Below are 13,100 nucleotides of genomic sequence, written 5' to 3' on the forward strand. Positions count from 1 at the left end.
ATAGAAAGAAAACATCCAAAGGAGTAGGGGTGGTGAGAGGGGAAGGGGAAAGGAAAGAAGGGAAAGGAAAAATTATGAGAAAAAAAATGGAAACGAAGTCTATGTGAATAGGGAAGGGTGCACAGGTAATGGGGAAAGATACATCATGAACAGGTACAAGCACCCAATGATAAATGTAAGCGTATTGTGTACTTACAATGTACCAATAAAAGAATTTAAGGAAAAAAAAAAGAAGCACCAGGCATCAAGAGTATGACTGCATTCCAAAATAAATGTATCACTCTCAGGCTGTCTCTCCCCATGGATGGCGTGGGCCCTGCGTGATGGACAGGGAACTAACGCCGAATGCTAACAATCCCGGCACAGCCCTGATGGCACTCGAGTCGCCCCACTGGTGACAGGCGATTGGGCTGGAGCCTGGCTGGGTGCGCTGTGACCCAGCCGCCCTGCCCCAGGCTACGGATCACTGAGCCGGGACAGGTCAGGTCAGGCCGGGAGGTGGAGAGTCGGATCACCCGGGACCAGCCCAAAGGTTCTCAAGCTCCTGGCCATGTGGGGCAATGCGTCCAGTCCAGCAAAATAAAATCCACACACACAGGCAAGAGCTTCAGCTTGGATCCAGGAGCTGCCGATGCCGGCTTAGACCCGAGGAGGAGCCCGAGCTCTCATTCGGGGGGACTCGGGGCTATAGGCTACAGTGTGTCCCTTGGACAACTAAATTTCCACCCCACTTTCCTGCTTTCAGATCAAGGACAGTGACATCCCCAACCCAGCACAGCAGGAAACCCTGTGTGCGGCCTCCAAACGTTAGGAGCCCGGCCAGGATTTAGCTCAGTGGCGCTGCACCTGTCTGGCAAGCACAAGGCCCTGAGTTTGATCGCTGGTACTGAAAACAAAACACAACACAACAACAAAACAAACGTCCGGGGCCCACACTGCTCACCGTCCCCACGCTGTGGCGCGGCTGTTACCCTGACCCTCGCGGAACCTAGGCCACACTGTCTCCCGCCCCAGGGCCTTTGCACTGACAGCCGCACGCCCCAACTCTCTCCTATGCAGCTCCTCACCTTGCTCATTCTCGCCAAGCCCATCCTCCCGGGGGACCGCCTGCCCCCACTTGTCACCTCCTTCCCACTTCCTGCTCGGTTTTCATCTTCTACAAACTACACCACGGGCCTGTGCACTGTGTAAAGCACTGGTTTGTCGCGTGGAACCTGGACAAGGCACAGGGCGGACGCACCTTGCTGTTCCTGCCTTGTCGCCCACACCGCGGGCAGCACTGCGCACGCGCGCATGAGAACTGACATCCTGGAAGCAGAACCTGGGGAGCACAAGGCTCACTTCCGGCTGACCCCGGGGCGGAGGCCCAGACCCAGGCCCTGCGCATGCCCAGCCCAGGGACGCAGGCATAGTGGAAAACCAGGCATAGTGGAAAACCGTCACGTGGCCACGCCCCTGTCGTCTCCTAGCAACACTTCTTTAGGCTTGAGTCCTTTGGCCCATTCAGAACTCCGCTGTCCCGCCTCCGTGGCGTGACCTAAGCGGCCTGGGAAGGCGCTTACCGTCCCTCGTGCTGTCGAAGACGACCACAGACACGTTGGTGGAAGGGTTCTTGGGCTTGGCCACGTGGAAGAGATCACTGGCTGCGCGCAAGGCGGGGTGCAGGGCCGGCAGGTCCTTCAGGGAGCTGTGGGCCGGCAGCGCGGGGTCCAGGACCAGCATGGGGACCTTGACGCAGTGGGTCAGCAGGCACTCCAGCGGCTGCTCGCTGCGGGGACACGGCGCATGGCATGGGCCTGAGTCCCTCCACACCGTGACCGCTACCTAGCCTTGCTCGCGACCCGATTTGGGCCATGCTTTTCTGCAACTTATATAGTTTTAAATCACAATATTTTGATATTTAGAAATTTTATCTCAAAAATAAAAGTTAGGAGCTGGGTGAGGTGATGTGCATCTGTAACCCCAGCACTTGGGAGGCTGAGGCAGGAGGATCGCCACCAGTTTGAGGCCAGCCCAGGCTATATAGTGTTTGAGGCCAGCCTGAACTACACAGTGAGACCCAGTCAAAAAAAGACTCAGAGAACAAAACAAAAACAGCGATTTCTGCTCTTCTGAGAGAGAATCTCGTTTTAAGGCTTATCTGAGGTTAGATAAGGCTTATCTCCTTCAAACTGCAGGAGAGGAGTCTGATTCTTGTCACTGGGCCACCCCTCCCCGGGACCTAAGTGCACTCAGCCCAACAGCTTCCAGGGGTGCGGGACGCAGGGCACTGTATAGAAACGATGGGCAGAGACCCGGGGCTAAGTCGGGTTGAAAGGAGCCAGAGCACAACGACCAGGACAGAACACGCGCCTCTCCTGGAAGCCACACGGCTGGGGGCAGCCCAGGCACCAGAGCCCCAGTGCGCCTGCGCAGGACTTGCCGGCTTCCCGCCTGAGCATGCGCTCCAGCTGGGAAACCTGCTGAGAAGGGCTGGACCTGCAAGCAGTGAACCCAAACCCGTGTGCCCGAGAACAGGTGACGTCCAGGTGCACCTTGCTTCGGCTCCTACGCCCGAGCGAGACTCAAGCCTCACCTCTTCCTCATGGGTTCTGTCGTGTTCTTGCCCAGGATTTCTCTAAGGAGAAACAAACAGCACATTACACACGCAGGCCCAGTGCAGACTCAGGCGGGGACAGGAATCGCTGCGACCCTGACAGTGCCTGCTGGTATGAGCCTCACAGCAGGCAATCAGCACCCTGGCAGGCCCGGAACCCCCACACGGAGAATCTGTTGCACACTGAGGAGCTGCCAGGCTTCAGACTTGGGGTGCCTGCAGATGCAGACGCAGAGGGGTTCAGGGCTCTCTGAGGAATCAGAGGCAGGAGAGAAAAATAAAGTCCAGCGCCAAGGAGACAAGGAAAACCATCATGTTAAAAATGAAAACTGACAGAGGGAGAAAGGAAAGGAAAAGGAAAAAAAAGAAAAAAATACTGCCAGGCATGGTGCTGCACACCAGTAATCCCAGCACTCAGGAGGCTGAGGCAGGAGGATCACCACGAGTTCGAGGCCAAACTGGCCTACATAGTGAGTTCAAGGTCAGCCTGGACTACACAGCAAGACTCCATCTCAAAGGACAATGAAATAAGATAAAATCCACTTGGGCCGAGGATTTAGCTCAGTGGTTCTGCCGCCTGCCTCGAAAGCACAAGTTCCTGAGTTCGATCCCCGGTACCAAAAAAAGAAAAAAAAAAAAATCCACTTTACCTCATGGCCTTCTGCTCCTCCTCCATCTGCTGCCGGACCTGCTGTAGCTCCTTGAGCAGCTCCAGGTCTGTGCCGTTCACCCAGGTGTACACCACATCGATGGGCACTGGCAGGCAGAGCCTAGGGCAGGGACGGTGAGCCTTTCAGAGCTCTCAGTGACACAAAAGCCTGCTCTGAGCCAACACCCTCTGTGCGCCCTGAGGTAGCCTGGTCACCGAGGTACTTTCTGCTCCACCACCCTCCACCACCGCAGGGAGCGGAAACACTCACTGCATCAAATAAGATAAAAAAGGAGAGGGCCCAGGTGGTTTTTTCGAAGTCTGAATGACAAAGAAGAATCTGAAACAAAAATTCACCAAGAGCACTTCCTAGAGAGGTGTGGTGCCTGCACCTGTCATCCCAGCACTCTGGGAGACTGAGGCAGGAAGACTACAAGTTCTAGTCCAGCCCGGGCATCTTAGTGACTTAGCAGGACCATGTCTCAAAATAAAAAGAGAGATGGCCGTGGCGGTGCATACCTATGATCTAAGCACCCAGGAGGCAGAGGCAGGACTGCTGTGAGTTTAAGGCCAGCCCAGACCACAGAGCAAGACCTTGTCTGAAAAAACCAAAAATAAATAAATAAAAAGGGGCCAAGAATGTGGATCCATGAGAAGGCCTTACACGCGGTCCCCAGTCCTGGGAGAAAAGCAAACAAACCAGTGTCCCTCTGAGGGAAGCTGCGGCTGTCCGGGAAAAGGCCTCTATGTTTTATTCTTCCATATGGCTTGGACAGTTTTCAGCCACAGCCATAGACAGGGGCGCCTCAGTTCACGAACGCTTTTGTGTACACTTTAGTTTGAAAACAGACAAATCTTGCATTGGGTGATGAACACGATCCTGGGCGGGCGTCTTCTCCAAAGCTGGAGAACAGTTCGTGAACTGAGCCGCCCCTGTCCTGCTTTGATGATGTGAAAAACCCAGGCGATCATCACTAGGAAAAGTGAAAAGGAGCAGAGTCTCACTTCATCTGCAGGAAGAGGGTGGTGGGGCGATCACTCCGGGCCTGGCTGTGCGGGAGGAGAGCCCCGAGGTCCGGAGCTGCCTGCCAGCTGCCGCTCCAGGGTCACCCGGGGGGACGTGAGCTGTGTGCCCCACACCACAGGCGGCACAACAGGCTGCACCTGCCCGGCTCGGTGACTCTTTGGGAATCAGGGTTTCGACCGTCGAGTGGCAAGGACCCCGCAGACGGGCCCTGGGGGCCCCTGACCCCAACATTTCAACATCAGAGCCTGGACTCACTGCCAGGGCAGACGGCGGACACCCTGCAGCCTCACCGGCTCTGGAAGGACCTCCCGGCGACATTGTCTCTGTACGAGTCAAACAGGACATGGTACTGGTCCCGGCTCCACTCAAGCACCACCTGGGATGGAGAGAAGAGAAGATGGTGGTTTCCATGCATCCGGAACCATAAGAACCAACGAAGGAGCCAGCGGAGTGGGGCGCGCATGTCATCCCAGCACTCGGTAGGCTGAGGCAGGAGGGTTGCTGCTTCCAGTTCCAGGCCAGCCTGGGCTACACAGTGTGACTGATACAGACAGCCAAGTTAGGTAGAATATTATAGGTGGTTGGCGGGGCTGGGCCCTCGGGGAAGTCGTGCAGGGCTGTGGCTGGAGGCCATCGGAAGGAAATGAGTCACAGTGGCCAGTTGCATGCTTCCCTGAGGGATGGACAGCTTGAGATCTTGGGCTTTCCCTGTAGACCGTTATCTCATGGGAGGTGAGCGTCCTCTCCCACCAGAGGATAGCTTATGGCCCAAGGTCAAGGATGTCACCCACACACCCTCGTTGCTGTTGGGTCACTGTTACCTAAGCGACTGCTTGTAACCTCACTGGCTGATCACAGCTCTCACCCGCGTGCTGCCCACCCCACGTGACTTTGCTCTGCAGAGCTTCCTTTGAGGAGTGGGCTCCTTGGCAACCCGTGTGGCTCTCCTCCTGTCTCAGGAGCTGTTCCCGTTCCCCAACACATTTTTCTACTCTTAACCTCCGTGCTCCTTAGAATTCGTTCTTCAGCTTGAGGAAACACAAACTTGGCGTGCTGACATCTAGCAGGTTGGGAGCTACATCTATTTCCCCTATATCAAGACCGTGGCTCAAAGAAATATATAAAATAAAAAGGAGTGGCATGGGGTGGCTGCAGACGGCGACCCCGTGGCCATGGAGGGTGCAGTCCACGCTGGGAGAAGCCGGCCTGGTCAGGAAGCTGTGCTGGCCCTGGTGGGGGAGCCAGATGCTTCTCGCCGCCGCACCGGGACCCGAGGAGCAGACAGGCCTGGCCCAGCGCTCTGGGGACTGCACCGAAAGCTGCTAGTGACACCCCAGTGTCTGCACCTCAGCTCTCCCAGCCCCCCGGGAGGCGTCCCTCTCACCAGGGGACGCTCACTGCCTATGGGCAGTGAGCAACTTCCCTCGGTGCCTCACCCCCTGGCCCTTGCGCAGCCCCTCCCAGGCCCTCTCCTCCTCCAGCTCCCTCACCCAGTCCCATGCCACAAGCCACACACTCACCGAGTGTTTCTGACAGGCTCTCACCATGTAGCCCAGGCTGGCCTCCAACTCATGGTGATCCTCCTGCCTCAGCCTCCCAAGTGCTGAAATAAATGACTTCTCCCCTGCGCCGGCACTGGCTGAGAATTTCTGCCTCTCAGAACCCTCCCTGTGCCTGTCTGACACGTCCTGAAAGCCTGCACCAGCGGGCAGGCAACCTGCACACTTGGGTGGGCTCCGTGCTACCTCCCTCTGGGACCTGGTGCCCTGCCCGAGGACATTTTCTCCCGGCGGCCAGGGTAGGGAGAAGAGACATGAGCACTGCGCCCTGACTGCTGCAGCTGCCCTTCTGGGTGTCCACACGCAGGCCGCAGACCAGGGAGCCGGCACCCCGCACCTGGACATGGGAACACGGCGGCTCACACGACAAGCCCGCCTACCTCTGCCTCCTTCGGTCAGCCAGGGTGCAATCCCCGCTTGGCCCAGGCCACCTGCACCCCTAAGAATAAGGGACAGAGCCAGGCGTGGTGATGCATCCTGTCATCTAGCACTCAGGAAGCTGAGGCAGGAGGATCACAGTGAGTCCAAGGCCAGCCTGAACACACAGTGAGACCCTGTCTCAAAAAAGCCAAAATAAGCAAGGAAATAAAAACAGAGCGGGCACACGGCTGTCAGCCCAGCCCGAGCACAGACTGCATCTCGCTGGGCCAGTGTGACCAGCTCTGTGACATTTCTGCAGGGTCACTTCTCCCTGCCTGTCAGAGCTGTGTGAATCACACCCAGCCAACTGAGCACCGTCATGAGATGGGGTGACACCACGGACCGCACCCCGGGTCCCAGACAGCGAGGGGCGCGAGGGATCGGCACACTCTCCCCCTGCAGTTCTGCGGCCCAGAGTGAAGCAAAGGCTGCATTCGCTCCCGGCAGTCCCCAGGGATTTGGAGCTGTCTCCTGAGGGCCTCCTGCTTCAGCCTCCGTGAGCGCCGAGCCAGGACACACGACACTCAGTCAGCATCGACCGAACAACTCCTCCCACCCGGCACCAGCAAAGCGCCTGGGGCGCCAGATGCCCGTCCTCCTCTCTTCCTGGGCTCACTGCAGTCCCAGAATACAATGTCAGTGCCAGCAAGTATTCATTCAACAAACACTCACTGAACAGGACAGGTCACTGAACAGGACAGGTCACTGAACAGGACAGGTAGGGTGTGGGGTAACATATGAGCTGTCTCTCTTGCTCACTTTGGTTGGGGGTACTTGAGACAAGGTCTCTCTATGTAGCCCAGGCTGGCCTTGAACTCACAGCAATCCTCCTGCCTCAGCTTCCCAGATGCTGGATTACAGGCGCGCACCACCAAGCCCAGCTTCTGGTTTAGTAGTTTTAAAACATTATCTGTTTAGGAACTGGGTTTGGTGGGAACCAGTGGCTGCCTCGGGCGAGGACACACTCGAGATAAGGAGATAACGCGCGAAGAAGGAACTACACAAATGCTGTACACAAATCCTGCGGGCTTCTCCTCGGAAAGAGAAACTAGTGCTGAGGGAGAAAGCTAAGCTAAGCTAACCGGGCCGGGTCTAGTTCCCAGCCCTCTTCTCACTCAACAGAAGGATCTCACTGGTCTCAAATGCCAGGACCAGGAGGGAGGCTGAGGCAGGAGGATCGCCGCGAGCTCGAGGCCAGCCTGGGCTGTGTAGGGAGACCCTGTCTCAAAGACACACGGACGTTAAAAAGGAGGCAGCGGGTAGCGCGGTGAATTCTCAGCACACCCGTGACCCGGAGCCCACGCCGGCCACCTGCTGCCGCCCCGCCACAGCGGCCTTGCCCTCGCTGGTCCCAGGCCGGCCCGTGCGCGGCTGCAAACGGCAGTCACAGTGGAGACGCACAGCGGGACCCCGGGAACCCGGTCCGGGCTGAGAGGAGAGCAGGGGGGACAGAGACGGAGGGCGGGAGCCGAGGAAGGAGGCGCAGCGGCGCGGACCCGGATCGGGCCCTCGGGAGGTCCGCGTCGGCCCGTGCGGCTGCCCGGCGCGTGCACTGCGCGCACTCACCTCTCCGAACTGCAGCGCGGACACGAGGGTGACCACGACGCCCACGAAGCACACGTAGAGCCCGTACCTGTGCGACAGGCAGGTGTAGGTCTGCCGCTGCAGCAGCTTCAGCAGCATCGCCCCACCGCCCGCGCGCAGGGCCCCTCCGGGCCGCCCCGGCTGCCGCTTCCGGGAGCCGAGCCCACGCCCTGGCCCGGCGGCGGCACCACCTGGGTCCGCGGCGAGGGGCGGCGGCGCAGCGCCCCCTGGCGGGCGGAGGGGCGAGGGCAAGGACGCGAGCCCTTGTGTGCACATGCGCGGCCGCCGAGGTGTGCCCCAGCGCCCCCTGCCGGGCGGAGAAGCAAGGGCGGGGGGGGGGCCTCTCGTCTGCGCGTGCGCGGCGAGCTCGGCGCGGCCCGGTTCCGCGCTCCGGGTTGGAGCAGCCCAGCCGAGTCAGCGCCGCGACCCAGGAGTACAGCGGAGCTGCAGCCCCCTCCGGGCTGGGGATTTAGCTCAGTGGTGTAGCGCCTGCCTGGCAAGCGCGAAGCTCTGGGTTCGATTCCTGGTACCAAAAAAGAAAAGTGGAAAAAAAAGACCAAAAAAAAGCCCCTAAAAAAAAAAAAACCCTTTTGTGAAACAGATTTTCTAAGAGGCGGCGCTGTGTGGAGCTCCTTCCCTCCAGCCCTGAAATTCTTTTGGAAGAAGACAGCTAATACACCAAAAATAGACCTCTGTTATTCTTTCACTCAACATGTAATTTTGCTTTGTTTTGGTTATTTATTCATTAGTATTTTTAATTTTTATTTTTTGCTTTGTTTTGGTTATTTATTCATTGGTATTTTTTATTTTTATTTTTTGCTTTGTTTTGTTTTGAGGTAGGGTCTCGCTGTGCAGCCCAGGCTGGCCTCGAACTCCCTGCGATCCTCCTGCCTCAGCCTCCCTGGCGCTGAGATTACAGGCCTCCGACACCCGTGGCTAAGTGCGTTTATTGCACACCCGTCCCAGCACCCGGATGAACGGGACAAGGACTAACCTATAAGAGCAGGCCGTGCGCAGGGTGGTCAGCGCCAGGACCAAGCCCAAGGGCCCTTCAGCCGGGCGGCCGGCCCTGCACGCTGAGGAAACGGCGACAGAAGCGGGACTGTCCGGAGTCTGCGTCCTCTTGTCGCAGGAAATATGAAATGTCACATCGCCCAACCCGTTATGATACCCCGAGTTCTTGTTCTCTAGAACTCGAAGAATGAGTCCTAGGAATGACGGAGGTTAAAAGGAGGAAGGTATTTATTGACAGGAAAGCTCCTAGGGGCAGGAGGGGTCCCAAGTGGGTAGCCCAAGGACCCTACTTCACAGGGAAGTTTTATAGGGTAAAGCCCACAAGGGTACAACGTGGGCCACGGCCATGAAGATCCAGTAAGGTTACAAGTACAGTCACTTAGGGGACGGTGGTCGGGTTGGGAAGCGAGTCACACAGCCAGCGTTCACGGACCTTCAGCAAGGGTGGGTCGGGGACATTTCCCGGGGAGGCTGGGTTAAGACCTCGGCCCCACCCGGTGACCGACACCTGCTTGGGTTACCAGTCACCGCTCCTGTCCCCAGGGGAAGCCAGGGTGTGCCGTTTCCCTCCTTCACCGCTTTCGCTCCCCCGTGCGGACTCCTCCCGGGCGGCCTTCGCTTGCCCATCTGCAACCCCAGCCCTGTCCTGCCAGTGCTTCTACCAGCGCTGGGTTCTGAGTTCTAGAAAGTGTTACGGAAATAGGGAAAAATGAAATGGTTTAAATGCAAATGAATTATCTGCTGCCTGGTGCCAGCTCAGAGCTCAGCTTCGAGGGGGCAGAAGGGGAGACACGGACCCTGCGGGAGCCTCGCGGGACAGGACAGGCGCACGCGAGGACACTGCACCGAACAGGGCACCCGGAACGTGACCGCTGAGTGAGGCCGCGTGGGCGCCGGGCAGGGCCGGCCGGGCGGAGGGGGCGGACAGCACAGCGGGGTTGGCGTCCGGGAGCGCCGGCCTCGACTTGGGCCTGGAGTGGAAAGGCTTGGGCGCCACTCTGCAGGTCCGCAAACAAACCGCTCTCTCCCTGGGACCGGCTGCCTTTCCCGCCCACCAAGACCAATACTAGGGCAAGGCCAACCCTGAGATTATATAGGGTCCAGGGTAACACGTCATCCGGGTACCCGGCCACCGCCCTGCCTCCCCATTGGCTCAGCGCCACCCCAGCGAACGCGCCTGTAATCCTATTGGTCGCTCGTAGTTTTGTCCCGCCCTGCACCAGCCCCTGGAGTTTGCTCTCTTTACTCCCCTGTGAGTGGAGGCCCAGGAAACCCACTTCTGGTCCCCTCCTGTCTGTGTTTCTCAGGGGCTTTTCTCTCAGTAAGATTTGCTACTCTAAACTTGTGTCGTTCCTCAGATTCATTCTTTGATTTTGGGGAACACGAACTTGGCGAATCGGACATCTAGTAAGTTTGGGAGTTCCATCTATTTCCCCTATATCACCACCACTCGGGAGGCTGAGGCAGGAGGATTCAAGAGCAAGCCCAGCCTGAGCAATTTCATGAACGAAGGAGACCCTGTGTCATAATGAAAAGAGCCGGGGATGCGGCGCAGTGTGAGGGCCCTGGGTCCAATCCCCAGTACTGAAAAAAAAAGTTAAATAAAATAAAGGATGTCATCCTGAAGACAGCACAGAATCTTAGTGCAATCCATGACGTGTACACGATGTGATTGCTTACAAATCAGAATCACAGGATCTGTTGCGAGTTTCAGATAAGCAGTGTTTTTATGTGTATCAGGGACAGGTGGATGCCTGAAATCACCTAACGGCCCTGTGGGATTTCTGTCTGTCCAGATCTCAAGCCTTGGTGGTCAGTCCCAGGGAGGACATGCCGAAGGCCGCTGCCCAAAGCTGAGGCAGGAGGGTTGCAAGTTCGAGCCCAGCCCGGGCAACTTGGTGACTTGATGAGACGTGTCTCAGAAATAAAAAATGTAGACTGGATGTGGTGCTGCGTGCCTGTAACCCCAGCTACTTCAGAGGCTGAGCAGCAAGATCCCAACTTTGACAAGGCCAGCCTGGGCAATTAAGAGACCCTGCCTCGACATTAAAAAAAAAATTGTTATAAGTGGGTGAAAGAGCTCATCGGTAGAAAACTTGTCTGGCATGCATGATGTTCTGGGTTTGATCCCCAGTACCAGAAATTAAAAATAATAATTGATGAAGAATCTTAAGTCAGCAAATGGAAATAAAAACAGAAACATTACCCGTGATCCTCAATAGGCAGTAAGATCTTTTGTTTTTGTTTTTTGGGGCGGACAGGGTCTCACTATGTAGTCCAGGCCGGCCTCAAGCTCACGGCAATCCTCCTGCATCAGCCTCCCTCCAGAGAGCTGGGATCACAGACCTGTGCAACCCCACCTGGCAATAGTGAGGTTTTGAGCTGTGGTTTTTTGTTGAATTTGGTTTTGATTTGATTAGAAGCATGTCTTGAAACAGAGGCCATGTTTCCAGAGAATTCTCAAAGTTAATCAGCAGCAAATCTGCACATTCTGAAGTGAAAATAACCCTAGGAAGGAGTTTGACCTACTACCAGCATGCTCAAGGGGGGAGATGTGAACCCACTAACACTATTTCTGCTTCATCTCAGTTGCAGTTTTCATGCTGCAACTTTATTTTATTATTATTTTTTTGTGGTGCTGGCTATTAAACCTTGAGCCTTTGCACTGAGCCACATTCCCACCCCAACTTTTTAGCTTGTTATTATTTTATTTTGTGACAAGGTCTCCTTTTGTAGTTCAGCCTGGCCTCAAAAGCCAAGAGATGCTCCTGCCTCAGCCTCCCAAGTGCTGAGTGCCTGGCGTTTGTGTCTGGCTTCTTTTGCTTAGCATGCTGTTTCCTGGGTCCTGCTGATATAGAGGGAATTCATGCAACTCCCAAACCTGCTAGATATCTGAAATGCGAGTTCCTGTTCTCTAAAATGGAAGAATGAATTCTAGGAAAAACGGAGGCTAAGTAAGAGTAGGAAAAATTTACTGAAATGTAACTTCTAAGAGAGACAAAAGGGGAACAGAAAAGGGGGTTGCCCACTCACCCTGCTTCTCAAAGGTATTTTATGGGACAAAGCCATGAGGTGAGACAGGTTCAAGGTGGAACAAAACTATAGTCAACTAGTAAGATGCCAAGTACAGTGGCTTAGGTAATAATATTGGTCCAATGAGAAATCACAAGGAGGACATGAGGTGGGACAAAACCATGATCAACCAATAAGATTACAAGTATGGTCGCTCAGGTAATATTGATTAGATGGGGACCCAATGGGAAAGCAAGTCACGGAGCACGTGTACAAGGATTTGGGGTAGGGGGTGGGTCAGGGACCTTTCCAGGAAGGGGTGGGTTATGGCCGTGGTCCCTGCCCAGGTGACTGACACCTATCTATCACTGCTATTCCTCCCTGGGGAACCAGGAGGGTGTGTCAGTTTCTGGCCTTCAGTGAGTGTGTCTCCATTGTCCTTCGTGCTGCCTCCCTGGCTCCTGAGGGCGGCCCTGTCTAGCGGCCTACAGGAATCTAACTAACTTACCTATCTGCGATACTGCCCGTGGCCTGTCCCTGTTTCTTTTTTCTGCTGAGTAGTATTTCACAGTATGCCCACCACTCGTCCTTTATCGGACCCAGTGAGGAACTCCAGTTGTTTCCGTCTCAGCCGCTATGAAACCCCAGGAGCGCTTTTCAAGGGCCTGGATTTACGCTTCTCTTGGGACACCTAGGACTTGCTGGGTCATGTGATAAATCCCCGTTACCTTTGCTTTGGTTTGGTTTGTAGCACTGGGCCTTGAACCCAGGCCTTCACACTGAACTACAACCCAGCCCTTTTGATTTTTTTTTTTTCTTTTGAGGCAGGGTCTCGTTATGTTGCTACCTTGCCCAGGCTGGGCTCAAACTTGGTGACCCTCCTGTCTCAGCCTCCCAGGGTGCTGGGATTCCAGGCCTGTGCTTCGTGCCTCGTTTCATGTCAACTGTTTAAGAAATCGCCACTTCTCAGAGCTGCCACAGCACTTGGCGTCCCCATGGCAATGCACGAGGGTCCTTGGCTTTGTGCAGCATGTTAATTTCCCACATTCTGGTGTGAGGACTTCAGCGACTCAGCGCGGCTGCGATCTGCATCTGCTCATGACATCGCTGTCACTTCTACATCTCTGATGAGCCTCTATTCAGTTCTTTGCCCAGTTTACAAACTGGGGTCAGGCATGGTGTTGCCCACCATTATATTCCCAGCACTCAGGAGGCTGAGGCAGGAGGATCGAAGTGAGG

General features: G+C 55.9%; 1 protein-coding gene across 4 annotated transcripts in view; it reads right to left on the bottom strand.

Annotated features, from left to right (window-relative positions):
* Gnptab (N-acetylglucosamine-1-phosphate transferase subunits alpha and beta) overlaps positions 1 to 8,015 on the bottom strand; it is a 28,974-nt gene extending 20,959 nt beyond the window's left edge. For 3 of the 4 annotated variants that reach the window (XM_021258412.2, XM_004844852.4, XM_087192710.1), the window contains exons 1-5: positions 7,818 to 8,015; positions 4,563 to 4,648; positions 3,247 to 3,366; positions 2,576 to 2,617; positions 1,563 to 1,768 (exon numbers count right to left, since the gene is read on the bottom strand). In XM_021258412.2, the coding sequence (XP_021114071.1) occupies positions 1,563 to 1,768; positions 2,576 to 2,617; positions 3,247 to 3,366; positions 4,563 to 4,648; positions 7,818 to 7,934 (571 nt within the window). In that variant the 5' untranslated portion in view covers positions 7,935 to 8,015. The remainder of the gene's footprint in view (positions 1 to 1,562; positions 1,769 to 2,575; positions 2,618 to 3,246; positions 3,367 to 4,562; positions 4,649 to 7,817) is intronic. The other variant, XM_004844851.4, reaches the window with a different exon arrangement.
* Between the last annotated feature and the right edge of the window lie 5,085 nt (positions 8,016 to 13,100).

Source organism: Heterocephalus glaber, unplaced genomic scaffold, assembly GCF_053883595.1.
Source record: "Heterocephalus glaber isolate CG9 unplaced genomic scaffold, H.glaber_assembly_v1.0 deba00001572, whole genome shotgun sequence".
Classification (NCBI taxonomy): domain Eukaryota; kingdom Metazoa; phylum Chordata; class Mammalia; order Rodentia; family Bathyergidae; genus Heterocephalus; species Heterocephalus glaber.